The sequence below is a fragment of the Vicugna pacos genome, chromosome 23 (genome assembly GCF_048564905.1).
Source record: "Vicugna pacos chromosome 23, VicPac4, whole genome shotgun sequence".
Classification (NCBI taxonomy): domain Eukaryota; kingdom Metazoa; phylum Chordata; class Mammalia; order Artiodactyla; family Camelidae; genus Vicugna; species Vicugna pacos.
Genome location: NC_133009.1, coordinates 20,651,824 through 20,669,439, shown reverse-complemented (window position 1 = coordinate 20,669,439; position 17,616 = coordinate 20,651,824). Strand labels below are relative to the sequence as shown.

General features: G+C 34.4%; 2 protein-coding genes across 4 annotated transcripts in view; both read left to right on the top strand.

The window, feature by feature from the left end:
- The window catches only part of AHCTF1 (AT-hook containing transcription factor 1), a 79,898-nt gene extending 74,075 nt beyond the window's left edge, over positions 1-5,823 (top strand). For 2 of the 3 annotated variants that reach the window (XM_006198816.4, XM_072948633.1), the window contains exons 34-36: positions 3,089-3,222; positions 4,318-4,400; positions 5,365-5,823. In XM_006198816.4, coding sequence (XP_006198878.1) covers positions 3,089-3,222; positions 4,318-4,400; positions 5,365-5,554 — 407 coding nt within the window. In that variant the 3' untranslated portion in view covers positions 5,555-5,823. The remainder of the gene's footprint in view (positions 1-3,088; positions 3,223-4,317; positions 4,401-5,364) is intronic. The other variant, XM_072948634.1, reaches the window with a different exon arrangement.
- Positions 5,824-5,972: 149 nt separating this feature from the next.
- Positions 5,973-17,616, top strand: part of LOC102543429 (kinesin-like protein KIF28P) — a 56,967-nt gene continuing 45,323 nt past the window's right edge. Inside the window, exons 1-3 of the mRNA XM_006198887.4 lie at positions 5,973-6,835; positions 14,929-15,123; positions 17,135-17,338. Coding sequence (XP_006198949.1) covers positions 6,767-6,835; positions 14,929-15,123; positions 17,135-17,338 — 468 coding nt within the window. The 5' untranslated portion in view covers positions 5,973-6,766. The remainder of the gene's footprint in view (positions 6,836-14,928; positions 15,124-17,134; positions 17,339-17,616) is intronic.

The window sequence follows — 17,616 nt, the reverse complement described above, 5'->3', positions numbered from 1 at the left end:
CAATTCTTTTATACTTTGCTCATGACATAAAGAAGTGTAATAAACATTCTGTGGGTTATTTTGGTATAGCATAACAAACATCAGTAATTCTGATCATTATCATCTTTACATAATTGTCATCTATATACATACTTTTTTCTGTAATAAAAGTAATACATGCCTGTCACAAAATTAGAAATTAAAAATATTTAATCTAGCCATCTAGAGGACCAGTAACCACTGTTCATTTTTTTGTATATGCTTCTGGTTATATATATTTTTTATTATATGTATATTTTTTGTTTTATATATATATATAGTTTTTAATGTAACAACCAACAAACTGCAGTTTGTATATATATATGTGTACACCCTCTCCTACTTACGAGCATTTTTCAGATACTGGTAAATATTCTTTTAACTCTGAGTGTTCAAGTTTTGTATGTTTTGTTTCTGTTTTACACATTGATAAACTCCAAATGTGGCATTTCATCTCATGACGCGCCACGGATTGCTTAAGCATTCTTCTGCTAGGTGTTTGAATTGTTTTCAGATTTTCTACTATGAAGAATAAGCACTTTCTAGTATGAGATTAGAGGCGATAAGAAATTTGGGACTGAGATCTCTCATTTCTGCCATTTACTAGCTGGACAGAAAATCATTTAACCTTTCAGAATCTTGTTTTCTCATCTTTACAATGAATGTAATAATATCTATTCTATAGGGTTCTTGTGAGTATTCACTACTTTTCAAAGCAATTACCACCATAAAGTTTTCCCTTCTTCTTTTGCCCTCAGATTATAGTTTCTATACTCTTAACAATACCTACTGCCCCTTGTGCCTATTTAACTTGTATTTTTAAAGCTCCTTCAGGGACGAGTGGGAGGTACAGAGAAGAGTGGTTACAGAAATACTACTATATGATTAGAAAGCTAGAGACCATCCTCGGTTTAATCGAAACCTGTTCAAGAAACAGTATCTTAGAATTACTGGCTAAAAAGAATGTGAAGTTTGACATTTCCGTGGATTTTCTCTAATTCCGTTACTCAGCAGCAGATATTTAAGAAGGGTTTACTATATGCTTGAGGCTGTACTAGGGCACACGTTCATCAGTTCATTTGATTCTCACTACAACCCGGTATAGTATAGGTACTATTTCCTTCTTTCCATAATGAGGAAAATGAAAGTTCAGTGAAACTGAGCACCTACATCAGCCAGGTAATAAGTTAATAGTGATGTCCTGGAGCCAGCTCCTGCTCACCAGTGAGAACCAGTTATTAAATATTCAGGAATTTTATGAGCCAGCCATGTAGGGACATTTACAGCACATAAGTAGGCAAATGCTATTAATCAGAGCTGTGCCCCCTACCCCCCTTAAGAAAGCTGTTCACCAGTACGTTACTGGGTTTGAACCTATAGGACTTTTAAACTTCTTAGACCTTAAGTAGCACTGGCCATCAAAACTTACCCCCAGGGAGCTTACAGAGATGGGTGAGAAATTGACAAAGAAGTATAATAAAATCTCATCTGGCTGTAGAAGCAGATGGAAGGAATGATGGGGGCTGAACAGTTTTGCATGTGATGATGTATTTTTGTATTTCCTTCTTTATTCCTTTGGATGCAAGGGAAACCATAGGTGAAGAATATGAACTAGAATATGAACAAAGAAGCTGTTGTTCCAGGTAGCCTGAAAGAGAAAACTAAAATGTATCATTTTCATAGAAAGAATATAGGTTTATCTGTTTTTTAACGCCTAAAGAGGAGAGTTACCACCACCAGTGCCATTTATGCCACTTATCAGCTGGGAGCAGAGATGACTTCTGTTTTTGACCTCACCCCTCTTTTTTCGTTTGTTAAGGATCACATGCTTTAAAAGCAGAATTTGACATGTTACAGAACTCTTATTTGTCCTAATAGGTGAAATAACATTGAACTATAATTTGAGTATTTTATTTCAAAGATTTGTAAATTGTTGCAATAATAGCATCATAACATGCAAACATCTATAAAGCACTTACCATATACCACACATTATACTAATGCTTTAATCTTCACAGTAACTTTATAGGTGCCGTTATTAATCCTATTTTATAGAAACTGAGGTACAGAGAGGTTTTAGGTAACTTGCCTTTGGTCCCACAGCAAATAAATCCAGAAACCAGGATTTAGTTTCCAGGAGACTGACCCTGCCACTTCCATAATTACATTGCTAATTGCCATTAATATGAAGACCCTAAAGTAAAACAGGAAAAAAAAAATCTTAAGATCAAGTCTGTGATAGATGTTTTTAATTGCATATTTTCAACTAATTCTTAATTAAACCATGTATACTTCTCTATAGAATATCTTCCTATCAGCCTATTTTTCTATATTATTTTTCTGCCTACTTTTGTCTTTTTGTGATACGGACTTTTCTGTTGTTCTCCTTGCCTGTAACAACTAGCTCAGAATGAGCTGGAAGGAAAGAGGTTTGTCTCTCTTTGAAAATAAAATTGCTTTTTGAAATAAAAACCTCGCCTCTGGAAAAGTCGAAATTAAAAAGCAGAGTAGCTCAGGTTATGTAGGTAGGCATACCTTGGAGATTCTGTGTGTTCAGTTCCATACCATCACAAAAAAGGGAGTATCATGATAAAGCGAGTCGCACAAGTTTTTGGTTTCCCTGTCCATGTAAAAGTTATATTTACACTATACTGTAGTTTATTAAGTGTGCAATAGCATAATCTTTAAAAAAAAATATGTATCTTACTTAAAAAATACTTTGTTCCAAAAAAATACTGACCATCGTCTGAGCCTTCAGCAAGTCTAATCTTTTTGCAACAGTAACATCAAAGATCACTGATTACTCTAACAAATATGATAATAAAAAGTATGAAATGTTGTGAGGATTACCAGAATGTGACACAGAGATGTGAGGGGAGCAAATGCTGTTGGAAAGATGGCACTGATAGACTTGCCACAAACCTTCAATTTGCCATACCTCTTTTTACTGTGCTTTGCTTTATTGCCCTTCATTGCACTTCACAGATAAACTGGATTTTTTTGCAAATTGAATTTGTGTGTGTGTGTGTATGATATATAGTGTTTTTTCTTTCTTTTTGCCTTCCTTTAGCTAAAAAAATAGAGGCTCCTGCACAGTTGAAAGAATTAGTTTCAGATTTATCCTCTCAATTTGTCCTCTCACCTCCTACTTTAAGGACCAGGCGGAAAATCACATCTAATACATCCAAACTTGTGGATAAACTGGTAAGAAATACATGATTTTATTTGTATGCGTATTTGAATGTGCTTTTTTGTTTTTTTTAAGCAATGCCTCCTAAATAAACTTCTTTAAAAAGAGCAGACATTTATACTAAAAGTCCAAAATTGTCTGTACTTTTGCGGACCCTGCCTTTCAGACAAATCAGTATATTACTTATGGTGAATTACTGGCAGCTGCCATTTAAATTACCCATTAGAAGAAAGATTTTTAAATTGTAGTTTCCCACCAGAATTTTCTGGATGTATTTCAAATGTAGGTCCCTGACCCCCTGGAGTGTCATCACAGACCACACTTGGAGAGACATTGTTTCAGAGTTGACTGTATTACCTAGTTGCACATAACTCTGAAATAAAACTAGTTCAGGAATTAAGTGTGAGCATGAGACCCTTATGTTTATTAATCTTAATTCATGAGCATTTCTTGAGTTATCTGCTATGACCCAGTTATTATGCAAGGGCAAAGACTTACACAAAAATAATTTAGGCAGATTCCTTGTCTTTCAGGAGTTCAGTTTAATTGAAGAGGCAGAACACACAATTATTTCACAGCATAATAAGAATCATTTATACCCAGATAACCTTATAGACAGAAGGTAAAGGAGACAAGCATTCCTGGAAGAGAAGACAGCAGATACAGAGGCACAGAAGCGTGGCAGTGCATGAGAAAGGGCAGTGGGGCTGTTTACAGACTAGCAAATAGCCATGGACATGTTCTAAGTAAAGTTTTGATGAAAAATTCTAGGGAGGAAAAAATAGTCACTGGTGGACTAATTCTTATGCAGCAGCAAGAACCTGAATTTGGACAGAGGCAACAGGACAAAAGGGCAGTGGACAATGGAAACATTCCAGAGCAAAACTGACAAGGAGAGCAATTGAATATGTGCAGATGGGGGATAATGGGCTGTCCTAGATGACCAGTATTTCTACCAAGAAATATGAGGATTCCATTTGAGATTTGTTGAGTTTGGATTCATTTAGCACTATTTGGCTATATTCCTTGACTCGGGATAGAACTGTTTCAGTTTAGATTTCAAATGTTTAATTACTTAAGGTTGATCTTTTAAACATTTTAACCCATAGGAAGATGATGCTCAATCAATAGAAACTGTGGGAGAGCCCCAAGTGAAAAGAATCAGGGCTACAAAAACAAAACAAGCAAGCAAGTATGACTTTTTCTACATCATATTTTTTTGTGTGTATGTTTCTTAAAATTAGATTTGAGAAGAATCTTAATTTTAAAAAGTGAAATTAAACTCATCAGAAAAGGATAATTCTTAGGGGAATTTTTATGCACTGGCTCCATGTAATTGTTAGATTTCACTGCAGAAGGTGGCTCTCTCTTACAGCACGAAAGCCTATTCATCCTTTTTAAAGAAGGATAGTAGGGTGGGCGAGTTGAGTACCCAGTGAATATTTGTTTTTGCAATGGGTTGGGGAAGGGGAGTGGAATGTTTTACCTTTTCCTTAGTAAAGATAGATAACTATCAGTAAAATAGTTAAAAACTTAAAAATCCTGTGATTATTTCACTGTAGCAATGAAAACTTCATCCATGGGGAAATTACTCCACTTCAGATATATTTGTGCTTTAGGCATGGTTGAATTTCATAAAATAACAACGTAATCAATTTTCTCTTACTTTGAAAACTGGTTTAGTGAGAGTTTTTTTTTTTTTTTACTATAATTCATAACACTTTACATACAAATTGGCTTTGTGGATATGTGGAAAATAAGTTGTATTGTAAAAATATATTCATATTTTTGACAATTGTCATTTCTCATACACTTTATTATTGGCCTGCTGGGCTCTCATTCCATGGACTGACTGCTGGTACTTGGCCAATCCTTGTAGCCTGTCAGTATTTATTAATACATATGAAACATTTAAGTGAAAATTCAGCATAATTGTTCTTGAGTATTCCAGTCATAAAGGGAAAATTCTATCATGTGAAACCTTCACTCTGCTTCTAATTAGCTCATACGACTTAAGTTTTAACTTGACTTCTCCTTTATAAAATGAAAGCAGTATGAAAGGGTAATCCCTAAACTCTCCTCAAATATGCTGGGAAGCCAGCTACATTTTATATTACAATGTGTTTATTCTTACCTGAATTACATCTTTATTTCAGAAACACAGAAAAAGAAAGTTGGTCACCTCCTCCAGTAGAAATTAAGCTGATTTCACCTTTGGCAAGTCCAATTGATGGAGTAAAGAGCAAGCCAAGAAAAACTGCAGAAGTGACAGGAAAAACTCTTGGAAGGAGCAGGAAGAAATTGTCTTCCTTTCCAAAGCAAGTTTTACGCAGAAAAATGCTGTAATTTTTTTCAAGTTTTTAATGTACACCTATTTGTAAAGTCATCAGAATTCTGTGGATTATTAAAAATCATCTAATTTGGAAGAAAATAATTTATATAAATTATTGTAAATTTTTGTAAACATAAGGTCTTCAATAAGTAAAGTAACTCCATATGGAGTGTAATTCTTTTAGTCCAGGCAGTTTTTCTATTTTATATTAAGACTTCATACATTTATATTATATGTAAATATGGCTTATTGGAATGTTAAATAAAGTATATACTTCACAGTAGTTTGTGTCTGTTAGATTTTTAAGAGGGGATTTCTGTTTTAATGATTTTATATGCTAGTAGATACTGGTTCAATTTTCTTTCTCTATAAAGGTATTAGACCAATTTTAAAATGAGGATTGAATTGTTTTTAAGTTGCTATCTTATAATTTATGCACTTTGCTTCTGTGATTAAGATACCTAATCATAAATTGGGGGAGGTTGCTATTAACTGTTGAAATTGGATTATGGGCTTGTAATTTTGCCACTTTTGTTTTTATAGTTTAACAAATTTTGTATATTCTACCTCAAATTAGTAATTTTCTAAGCAATGCTTTGGTTAAATATAATATTGACATTTCTTGTTCAGCAAGCTTAGAGGCTATTTTTTAAGTCTCTTAATTATTCAGAGACTAATTATCCAGGTTAGACTGACCGGTTCACTGCTCACTAGCAACTTCTTAAAAGGTTTTGAGAGGGAAAGAGAATGAAAAACAAATCTGTTTTGTGGCTATTCAGTGCAACTTTTATGTGCTTAATAGGATGAGAAGTCTGAACAAATTTTATAATACTGCTGTGAAGGGGCTTGCTACTGAATCACAGAAATCCCTTAATATTCAGGTTTTAAAACTGACAAGTTCTCATAGGACCTCAGGCACAGAGTATGGGGAAAGAGTGAGTAGATGTGGAAAAAGGAAAAGAAAAAAACACTCTGTTCTCTGCAGTGTGACTGTGTGCAATTAAGTGGTGATACTTGATGTAGGCTATAAAATTCATCAATAAATAAGTGTTGTAAAATAATTTATAACAGGTAATTGATAGTATGTAGTGAATGGACCATTAATAATTGATTGTCTAGAAACAAACTGCTTTTGTTGGCTAAGCTTTTAATGTTATAGTGTGAAGCATAAGCAGTGTACTTTCTACATTATTTTTCCACCAAGTAACAATACAAATAATGGGAAAATGATGAAAATGCCTATGCCAAGTATTGACAGAGTGAAAGTAGCAGTACGAGTGCGGCCTTTTAGTCAGGTTAGTGATAAATGTTACATTGCCTTGTTGAAAATTTGACTACGACTTTAATTTTATTAATTTTTTAATGATAGTTATCAAACTTGTATTTAAGCTGCTTGTCATTTATTGAATATTAAACTTATTTAAATGAACTTGTTAAATGAGTAATTTAAAGATCTAAACATAATTCAGTTAACAGTTTCTTTGCGCAAGTAGCACAATAAAAAAAATTGACAAGAAAAGTTTATTGTCAAGTCAATTTTTGAACCAATGCAGTTTGGTGAGTATAGATATGTGCTATGTATTTTTAAAATGTACTTTTCCCTTCAAAAGCAATAGATTGTAAGCAAGCAAATTAATTCTGAATGAACTCTATGTATTGTAAATGCTTTTATGTATAAATATATTTATATAACTTTTTACAAAAACACCAGTCATTAAACTGTTGTTACAACATCTTAGATAATACATGGATTATACTCATTCTAGAACATTTACCATTTGTCTATCTTTGATTATCGATGGAGAAGTTGAATTTTAAGATAATTCTAAACAATTGATCCATTCAGCAGACTTTTGATATTCTGCCATGGATTTAACGCTCTTGAGGATACAAAGGAAAGTCCTTGTTTTCCAACAGCTTGTGGTCTTGTGTATGTTAATAATGTATAGCAGTATGTACCATAGTAAGGTAAGTCATTGTGGTACCCAGAGAAAGATCAGGTGTAGTTCATTCTGCCTATGGAGAACTTGAAGACCTCTGGAGCTAGAAGCATTTGGGATGGACATAAAGGATAGGTAAGATTTGGATAAGAGTATGCTAGAACAACATGCAAAGGCTTACTTGACAATAACAGTTCCTGAATGGGATACAATGTAATGATGACCTCATACCAGGTCTTCATTGCCACTTGTACAGTTTGCTTTTTCTCTTTTGACTGTTAATATAAAATACTGTTTTGCACACTTTCAGTTGGTATCAGTTCTGTCCCTTAACATCTATATTGCAGAAAATATTTTAGCAATCAGGCCAACATGTAATTAGATAAATTTATAACTAGACAACTTTTAAGTGTATCACCTATTTAAGACTTCTAAAGTTGCATGGTTTCTCAGGAAACCGACTCAAAAAGTGTCAAAAGAAATAATTATGTGATCAGTAAATTAAATGTTTTGACAAAAAAAAAATCATTTTATAACCTAACACATCAACACATTGAAAGTTATCCCAGAGGTGTTTTTCACCAGCCTTTAGTATCACTAAAATAATTGCAAAGTTTTGTTTTTGTTTTGTTTGTTTTTTGAGTTTTAATTTGAGGGTAAATAGTTACAGATCACAGCTGGATAACTGTTATATCCCCTTAGTGACTTAGACCCTGCCTAATTTTCTAATTTCATACCCAATCTGTCTTCATTGTGAGATCAGAGAAACAGCTTTATGAGACTTCCCTTGTAAGACAAAGGCTGTCAGGAGCTTTTGAACAGATGAACTTGGGTTCAAAACCTTACTATATCACTTGTCTACTGTGTTGCTTTGAGCAAGATTTTAAACTCCGAGCCTTAGTTTCCTTAATGTGTAAAATGGAGATACTGGTACCTCACAGGGTTGCTGTTAAACTAAGTAAAATAATGTGTAAATCAGTGAGCACTGTGCCTGACAAGTACTTTTTAATATTAGCTGCTGTAGTTATTTTCACGGTAATGTTTTTAAATGTTTTTCTTGAGATTGTAATTCACATACTATACATTTAACTCATTTAAAGTGTATAACTCAATAATTTTTAGTATATTCATAAGTATATGCAACCATTACAGTGGTCAATTTTAGAACATTTTTACACCTCAAAAAAGAACCTGTACCCTTTAGCTATCATCATTCTCCCAGTCCTCAACAATTAAACTAATCTCTCTGCATGTTTCCCTGTTCTGTACAACACATGAATGGAATTACGTAGTCTTTTGTGACTGGCTTTCACTTAGCATGATGTTTTCAGGATTTATTTATGTTGTAGCATATATCAAAAATTCATTTCTTTATGCTGGAAAATATTCCATTGTATGGACATACCACATTTTGTTCATTTCCTCAGTGGATGTTTGGGTTGTTTCCACCTGTTAGCTATTATGAATCATGCTGCTGTAAACATTTGTTTACAAGTTTTTGTGTAGACACATTTTTATTTGTTTTGGTCATATATCTAGACATTGAATTGTGAGTCATAGTAAATTATGTTACTATTTGAGGACCTACCAGACTTTTCTAAAGCAGCTGCACCACTTTATATTCCTACTTGCAGTGTATGAGAGTTCTAGTTTCTCTAATCCAGGCCAACACTTGTTATCTGACTTCATTACAGCCATTCCAGTTGGCGTGAAGTGGTATCTCATGGTTTTGATTTGCATTTTTCTTACGATTAATGATGTCACGTATCTTTTCATGTTCTGATATTGCCCACTAGTATGTCTTACTTGGGGAAATGTCTGTTCAGATCCTTGTTCATTTTTAAATTGGATTACTTACCTCTTTATATTGAGCTATTCCTTATATATTCTAGATACAATTTCTGATTAGATAGATGACTTGCAATTTTTCTCCCATTCTGTGGGTTGTCTTCATTCTTTGAAGCACAAAAGTTTTTAATTTTGATGTCCTTTTTTTAAAAAATTGTGCTTTGGTGTCATATCTAAGGATACTTTGCCTAATCCAGTGTCATGAAGATCTACTCCAGTGTTTTCTTTTTCAGTTTTTGCTCTTACATTTAGGTCTTTGGTCCATTTTGAGTTACTTTTTGTGAATGTTATATAAGGTGAGGATCCTAGTTCATTCTTTTGGATGTGGCCGTCAAGTTTTCCCAGCTCCTTTCCTTGTAAAGGCCATTCTTTTTCCTTTTTGTCAGCCTTTTGAAAATCAGTTGATCATAGATGTTTGGGTTTATTTCTAGACTCTCAATTCATTACATTAATCTTGTACGTCTGTCATTGTGGCACTACTACATTCTTGATCACTGTTGGTTGTACTAAGTTGTGGTAAGTGTGAATCCTACTTTCTTCTTTGTAAAGATTGTTTTCGCTATTCTGATTGCTTGGCAGTTCCATGTGAATTTTACAATCAGTATGTCAATTTCTACAAAGAAGGCAGATGGAATTGTTGCTGAAACTTGGCCTCTGTACCCCAATTACCAAGGACTGAGTTTTAGGATGAAGTAGAAAAGGCAGCTTTATTTCTTTGCCAAGCAAAGGAGGTTACAGTGGGCTAATGCCTCTGTAAGCCTGTTGGGGAGAGAAAGTATGGGGTTTTATAGTAAGGGTTAAAAAAAAGAGTCAAGGGGTGGTACTAGGTATGAGGTCACATACAGGGTAACAAATTGTTGCAAAATTGTTTTTGCAGATGCAACGGATCTGGGACCCCTTCTGGGTATGATGTTTTCCTCTGGCTTTGGGAATCTCTAAATATTCTTGTGCTTAGAACAAAGGGTGTTTAGGAAAGGGGGTCTGTGAAAAAGTGCTCTAGAGAACAAAATGCAGTTTAAAGTCAGATTGATATATACTTACAGCATTTAGGCTGAGGCCAGGGACCTGCACCTTGAACAACAGAATACAAAGAAACCACAAGTGACTGCATGTTCTGTTGAGGTGAGTTATAAACAACAAGATACAAAAAGCAGAAACCCAACTGCCATTTCTGAGGTATCAGGAGCAAAAGCAGGGCACTGAGCATGATCCCCATGTGCAGCACCATGAGGAGGTTACACAGACCATCCAAGCCTCTCTTCTCTCCAGCCTAATCCTGGTTGGCAAAAGCATGATCAGGAAAGCCATTTAAACTATTATACAATCAAGCAGATAAAAATACCATATTGTCACCAATGACAATAGGGTCCTGCTTGATTATAGGATTCTGATAGAGATTGCATTGAATGTACATCAATTTGGAGAGTATTATCTTTTGATCTATGAAAGTCTTGATCTATGAAATGGGATGTTTTTCTAATTTTCAGATCTTTAGTTTCTTGCAATAATGTTTTGTAGTATTCAGATTATGTTTTTTGTTGTTAACTTTATTCTTAAATATTTTATTTTTGGTAGTATGAGAAATGAAATTTTCTTAATTTCATTTTCAGATTGTTCATTTAAAGTGTATAGAAATACAATTAATTCTTGTATATTGACTTTGCATCCTGCAACCTTAACTCGTTTATTAGTTCTACTAGTTTTTTAGTGGATTCTGTAGGATTTTCTAAGATAATGTCATACATAAATAAGAGATCATTTTACTTCTTCCTTTCATATCTGGATGCCTTTTATCTCTTTTTCCTGCCTAATTGCCTTGTCTAGAACCTCCAATACAATATTGAGTATAAATGTCAAGAAATCCTTGTCTTCTTCCTGATCTTAGAGGGTAATATTCAGCCTTGACTATTAAGTATATTATGAGTTTTTGCCAATGCCCTTTTTGAGATTGAGGAAGTTCCATTCTAGTTCTAATTTGTTGAATTTTTTTTATCACAAAATGGTGTTGAATTTTTGTCAAATGCATTTTCTGCTTCTTGAGATAATATGTGATTTTTGTGTTTTATTCTATTGATATTATGTATTACATTAATCATTATTTTAAAGCATACCCAAGATTTGTTTTAATCAGGTATAGTAAGGTAACAGATACAGCAACAACTTGCCTTATAATTTCCAAGAGAAAGGAGCATTCCATACAGCCGCATGGGTAAGTATCAAAGTTGGTCAGAAGGCAGGAGCAAAGAGTACATGGCCTGTAGCCTTACTGTGGTTTCCACAGGAAAGAATGGGCAAGGCATGTAGGCAAGTTTGAGCAGTCTTAGGATTGGATAGTTTGAGTCGTTTACATAGGTTCTGGGCTTTCGTTGGTCAGGTGCTCTCTAGTTGTCAGGTACCTGACCCTTGGGTGATAATTGGGCAGGGAAAATATTGGCTTGGTATGTGGCTAAAGTAAAGGAGGTATTTGGGATATGGACTTTGGATTGGTTGATTTGCGTGAAAGATAAGTTGTTTGCTATCTCTAGGAATTCATTAGTCCTGGGAGGGACAATCTTTCTAGGTCCCAGGTTGTCAAAGCATCATAAAATAATAGAAAATAAAAAATATGATCAATAGAATCATTTCCAGATATTAAACCAGCCTTGCATCCCTAGGATAAATCTCATTTGGTTATGGTGTATAATTCTTTTTGTATGTTCCTGGATTCATGTTGTTAATAATTTATTGAAGATTCTTGTATCTATATTCATAACAGATATTGGTCTGTAGTTTTTGTGTGTGTGTGTGTGTGATGTCTTTGGATTAGGTATCATAAAAATAAGTTAGGGAGTGTTCTCTCCTCCGTTTTGGAAGAGTTTATGAAGAATTGGTATTAACTGTAAATGTTTGATAGAATAAAGTAGTCAAGTCATTTCTTTGAGAGTTTTTTGTTTGTTTTCTTTTACTATCTTCACTTGTAGGTTTATTCAGGTTGTTTTATTTCTTGAGTCTTTTAATACTTTTTATCTGAGAATTTGTCAATTTCACCTAAATTTAGCTAATGTAATCAATTGTTTATAGTATTCATTTATAATTTTTACTTTAATCTGGTTTCCTTTGGTTCTGTGAATGTTTGTAATGATTACTCTAAAGTATTTTTCTGATAACTCCAGCATCTGGTCACTCAGTTTCTGTTGCCTGCTTTCCTTACAGGGTGTGAGTCTTACTTTCCTATTTCTTCGCATGCCTCATAGTTTTTTTTTATTGGAAACTGGACATTTTAGATGATATATTGTAGCAAGTCTGGGTACTGGTCCTCCCACCCCTCTGTAGCTTGTTATTCTTATTTGCTTGTTTATATGTATAGTGATTGGCTGGATTATATTAGTGAAATCTTTCTCCCACCAAGTTCTAATTACTTTTGCCATAATCTTTGCCACAAATATTTTCACCATGTGACTAATTGGCCATGGGGCAGTTTTACCATGAAAAATAAAATAATGAAAAGTAAAAGGGAATTAAACAACTTTATTTCAAAATACAAAATATTTTAATATGTTTAAAATGTGTATGTGTTCATAGCAATATTGCACAAATAACTGGTTTTATTTTGTGGGTTGTACCTAAGCACTTATCTACAAAGTCATTTATAGTATAATGCATTTTTTTAGCTTATTGATTCGTCTCCTCATTGGTATTGCACTTTTTCTTTTTCACTAAAATTTCTTCCTTCATTAAGAGAGGTATCAGTTTCCAAACAGTAGGATGTGTATTTGTAATGGAGCTTTGTATTGTGTTGTGAAAGCCTCTACACTGTTGTTTGTTCTTGGCATATTGTCACCTGTCCTTTGATGGACGTTCCAAAGTTCTATGGGAAATGTGGGTACAACTCTGTGCTTTCAAGGTCTTTGCCTCTTTCTTCTCTAAAGTGTGTTTCAAAATAAGAAACAAACTCTTAAGGCAAATAAATCATCGTCATCTGTCAGCTTGTTAAAGCCATCGTAACGTGGATAACTGGAAGAAATGCTAATGCATTTCAACCAGTTGGAACCAAACTATCAAACAGTTATTTTATCTTTCAAGACAAAATTGTCTTATGACCAGTTAGTTTATGCAGTGAAATGTTTGCGGTGAAAATGCCTGCAGCAAAGATGTTTGCAGCAAAAAAGTGCTTAATGGCGAAAATATCAAACATCAAACAACACCCCTACTTTTGTTGTTGCTCCTCAAAAAGATACAGCTTTGGGTATGCCCTAGTCATCCGGGGTTGATAACAGTTTTGGTCGGGCCTCCTGTCTTTCTTGACCACATCAAGCTGCAAACCCCACTGACTGCTGATTGTTTGCTATGTTGTTTTCAACAATGCCCTGAGGTACAAATTGCTCTACAAACTAATTCAGTCAAATTCTGGTCCGTTTGAAAGGAATAGTTTCTGAGATCGGTGTTTGATATATTTTCTGAGTCCAGGTAGGTTCCTCCCAGGTATCTTATTCCCCAGTTCCTCCCCTCCAAATTTAGCCTATAATTTAACATGTATCTTCAATCTGCCAATTGCCTTTCACTGCAACCACCCTAGGATTAAACTTCTCTACAGGAGCAAATGAAATCAGTTCTTTTGGGAAGAGATTAGGTGCTATCTGCCCAAGCAGGATCTCTAAACTAGGGCTCTGGATTTGGGGGTGGGGACAACAGCAAGCTACCCTATGTGACACCCTGCTCTAAAAGGCTACCACTTGGTGAATGCGGAAGAGTAGTCTGAGATCCTCTCAGCTTGTCTCTCCTGACATAGAACCACCACCTCAGGAGCCAGGGTAAGCAACCCCAGTATTCTCAGCATGCTGCAACCAAAGAGGAGCCTCCATTCCATGAGTGGAAAATGGGTAGAAGAAGGAACTCCTGTCTCTCAACCATACTTTCCTCAGACTTAGCCTCAGCCACAGGTAGATGGGAGCAGGGTAAGAAATGCCAATATTCTCCTCCCAGGAAGAAATCCCTCCTACTGGAATCTGGGGAGAAAGGGAGGCCCGTGGTTTTAGCTCTGGCATTCCAGAGTAGTCTCCACTTTGCTGAGTTGGCAAGGGAGAGGGAGGGAGTGGTCTTGCTTAGCTACCACAGACTCTTCTTTCTTACCAAATTTTGATAGATTTTATTGAATTGCTATTCTTTCATTGTCTGTTTATTCTTATTCTTTTCTTTTGGGGGGGGTGTTGTTTATTCTTAGAACCATTTCCAGAGGCTTAAAATGGTTGGTTTTCTCATTGTCATTTTTTCATTAATAATTTTCACCGGTTTTACAGGGGGAGTGGGACCGTGGAGCTTCTTTCATTGTGATGCTGGAAGTGGATCTCTGACGCTATAGTCATTGCTATTAGTACAGTTGGGTGTTAGATATGCTATTCTCAGAAAGGTAATATGACTAGAGACAAGCCTTTCAAAAATTCTGAGGAAGTATAAGAGCAACTGTTGTCATAACAGCTGCTAAGAATAACATAATTAGAGAACAAAATGAATGAACGGTAAGTTTCTGGCTTAATTTTTTACTAAATGTAAAGACCTGGAAAACAATTGGATGACAAAGAAAAATTGCATTGATTGACTCTCAATTTGTAATTTGACTACAGAGAGAGAAGAATTCTGGAAGCAAATGTGTGATTTCCATGCATTCCAGGACTACCACCATTATACAAGACCCTAAGAATCCAGAACATATGAAGATGTTTACTTTTGACCTGGCATATTGGTCTCACAATGGATTTCAGAAGGATAAAGATGGTGTGTTTATTTCAGCTGACCCAAGCAGTAAATTTGCAGGCCAGGTAAACTGCTTTAAAACAACTTCGATGGAAGTTGTTTCTTTTTTAAATTTAAGTGTTAGCAGTATAACAGTATAATAATTTTTAATGCAAGAATGGTACAATTTATGCTTCCATATGAGAATTTGGTTTTAAATTTATTCCTTTTCATGCTAAACATGAGGTCCAAAAAGTGCGACTATTGCTTAGTTAAAATTTTAGACACTCAAATCAGTTATTTCCCAATGTGTTGACATATTTTGAAAAACGAATGTCAGTCAAGTCTATTAATTTTCCTGAGATAAGCAAAATAAGCAAAACTTGTGAGGCACTCAGCATTTGAGAACTTTTGATTTATTGACTATTTATCACGTACTATGCACTATTCTGCTGTAAAGTTGCTCACAATTTGGTGTTAAGAGACAGGCAAAAAAAGTACATTCAGATGTTACAGGTTCTGTGACAAGAATATGTATCCGGACAACTATGTGCAAAAGAAAGAATGTTGTACACTTGAAACTAATATAATGTTATATGTCCATTATATCTCAATTTTTTTAAAGATAGCTTTAAAAGACTGCAAGAATTATGCTGTAAAGAGACTTGACTAACTGTCATCAGCGTTTCCTCTCATTCACAGTGAAGATGAACACCTATTTTTTCTTGACCACCTATTAAAATATTGCAGAATATTGTTTCACATACTGTAGTGCAGAAAAATGTTTCATGTAATTAATTATAGGAGGGTAAATAGGAAGAAATTAGAAATGTAGTTTTATTGGCTTACCTAATATATGAATCACTGACACCCAAAAGAGATTTCAATGGAACACTGTACAGAAAACTCTACAGCTAACAAAATTTATAGAATGATTCAATTCTCTAAGATTTTATTTATTTAATAAAATTCTGTTTTAAAGTTTTCAGTTCATAAAAGTTGACAATAAAAACATTTTCCCAAATCTCCAAGTAGCACAGAGAGAAAAAGACAGCAAAACTAATTACTAAGCTTAGTAAGCTCTCCTTAGTTTTAGCTAATAGCCCCTAGGGTAGACTGGATATCCATTATATAAATATAATTTTCTGGTAAAAGTATGGTCACAAGGTTCTGGAAAACCACTGACTAGATTCTATGGTTTAAGTCTGGAGCTCCACTAACACTTGTACTGTAATAATTTTTCTTCCTTTCTCATGAGAATTGAATAGTGTAAGAAAATTGGCTATTGTCTGTGGTCCATATATAAGTCACTCCATGTTGGTATGTGCATCTTTTCCAGAAATAAAAATTATATAAATAATACAAATATATATATATAGCAAAAAATGGAACATGTAATGCTTACTATTTTATTGATATTAGAGAATAGAGGAGAATGTACACTTTGAAACAGCCTCAAATAAGAGAATTCATGCTGACTGGCAATAATATGTAATAATAGCTATAATATTATAGATAATACAATAGATAATAAAAGAGCCAGACCACACTCTCTCTTCTAAGCAATTGTGGGCACAAGCACTGTCTCCCACTTAAGAAAAAAAAAGGTATATGTGTATATGTGTGTGTTGGCCTCAGAACCACCAGGTCTTGTGAAAAAAGAATTCAGCAGCAGCGGGCTAAAATTGATCTAGTCATTTTGTGATGTTATTATTTGAATGAAAGAATACAGAGAAAGTAGAAAACACTTTGACCTGTCTCTGTCCCTTGGTGCATTGAAATTTTTGTCTAATTGCTGAAATTTACAGATCTAGCCCATGTTTTGTCAAGGGTATAAAATACACAAATCCAATACTGATGGATACTAGCTGGTTGAAGATCCATGGTGATCCCTGGTAATCCAGTGTTTTCCAAATTGATAAATCCCTTTTTGGTTTCTAGCTTTATTCCATTGGTTCTAAGAAAGCATCTGAGTTATACTTCCAGTTAAGTTGTATGATACTAATTAAGGTTGAATTCATTAAAACCAGAATATTTGATTTTAAGAGTACTGTGAAAAGCCTGTGCTGAACATGATGCCTGTGATCTTCTTTCCAGAGAGATGTTTTCCATGACCTTGGCAGGGGGATTCTAGACAGTGCTTGGCAAGGTTATAATACAACTCTCCTGGCCTACGGCCAAACTGGCTCTGGAAAAAGCTATTCCATGATTGGGTTTGGAGCAAACAAGGGTATTATTCCAAATGTGTGTGAAGAGCTATTTAAAGCAATTGAGAACCGGGAGGAAAATCAAGAATACCAGGTATGTATTATTCTAAAACTCCTTCTTTAAGAATTTTTTTTCATTTTAGAAATTCCCTGTCCCCATTGGAAGTTATCAGTATCTCTATTTTAGGATAATATTAATTTTCCATACCAAAATGTTTACATGATTACCAAATCAATTTGCAGCTAAATAAATGTTAAATTTTTCTGGTTCTATGGGGGCAAACCAAAGGAAATATTTTTAAAAGGCATTTTGAGTATGATAGAAGCAGGCTTCTTAAATGCTGACAATAATGAAGGAATATTGTTGAGGCT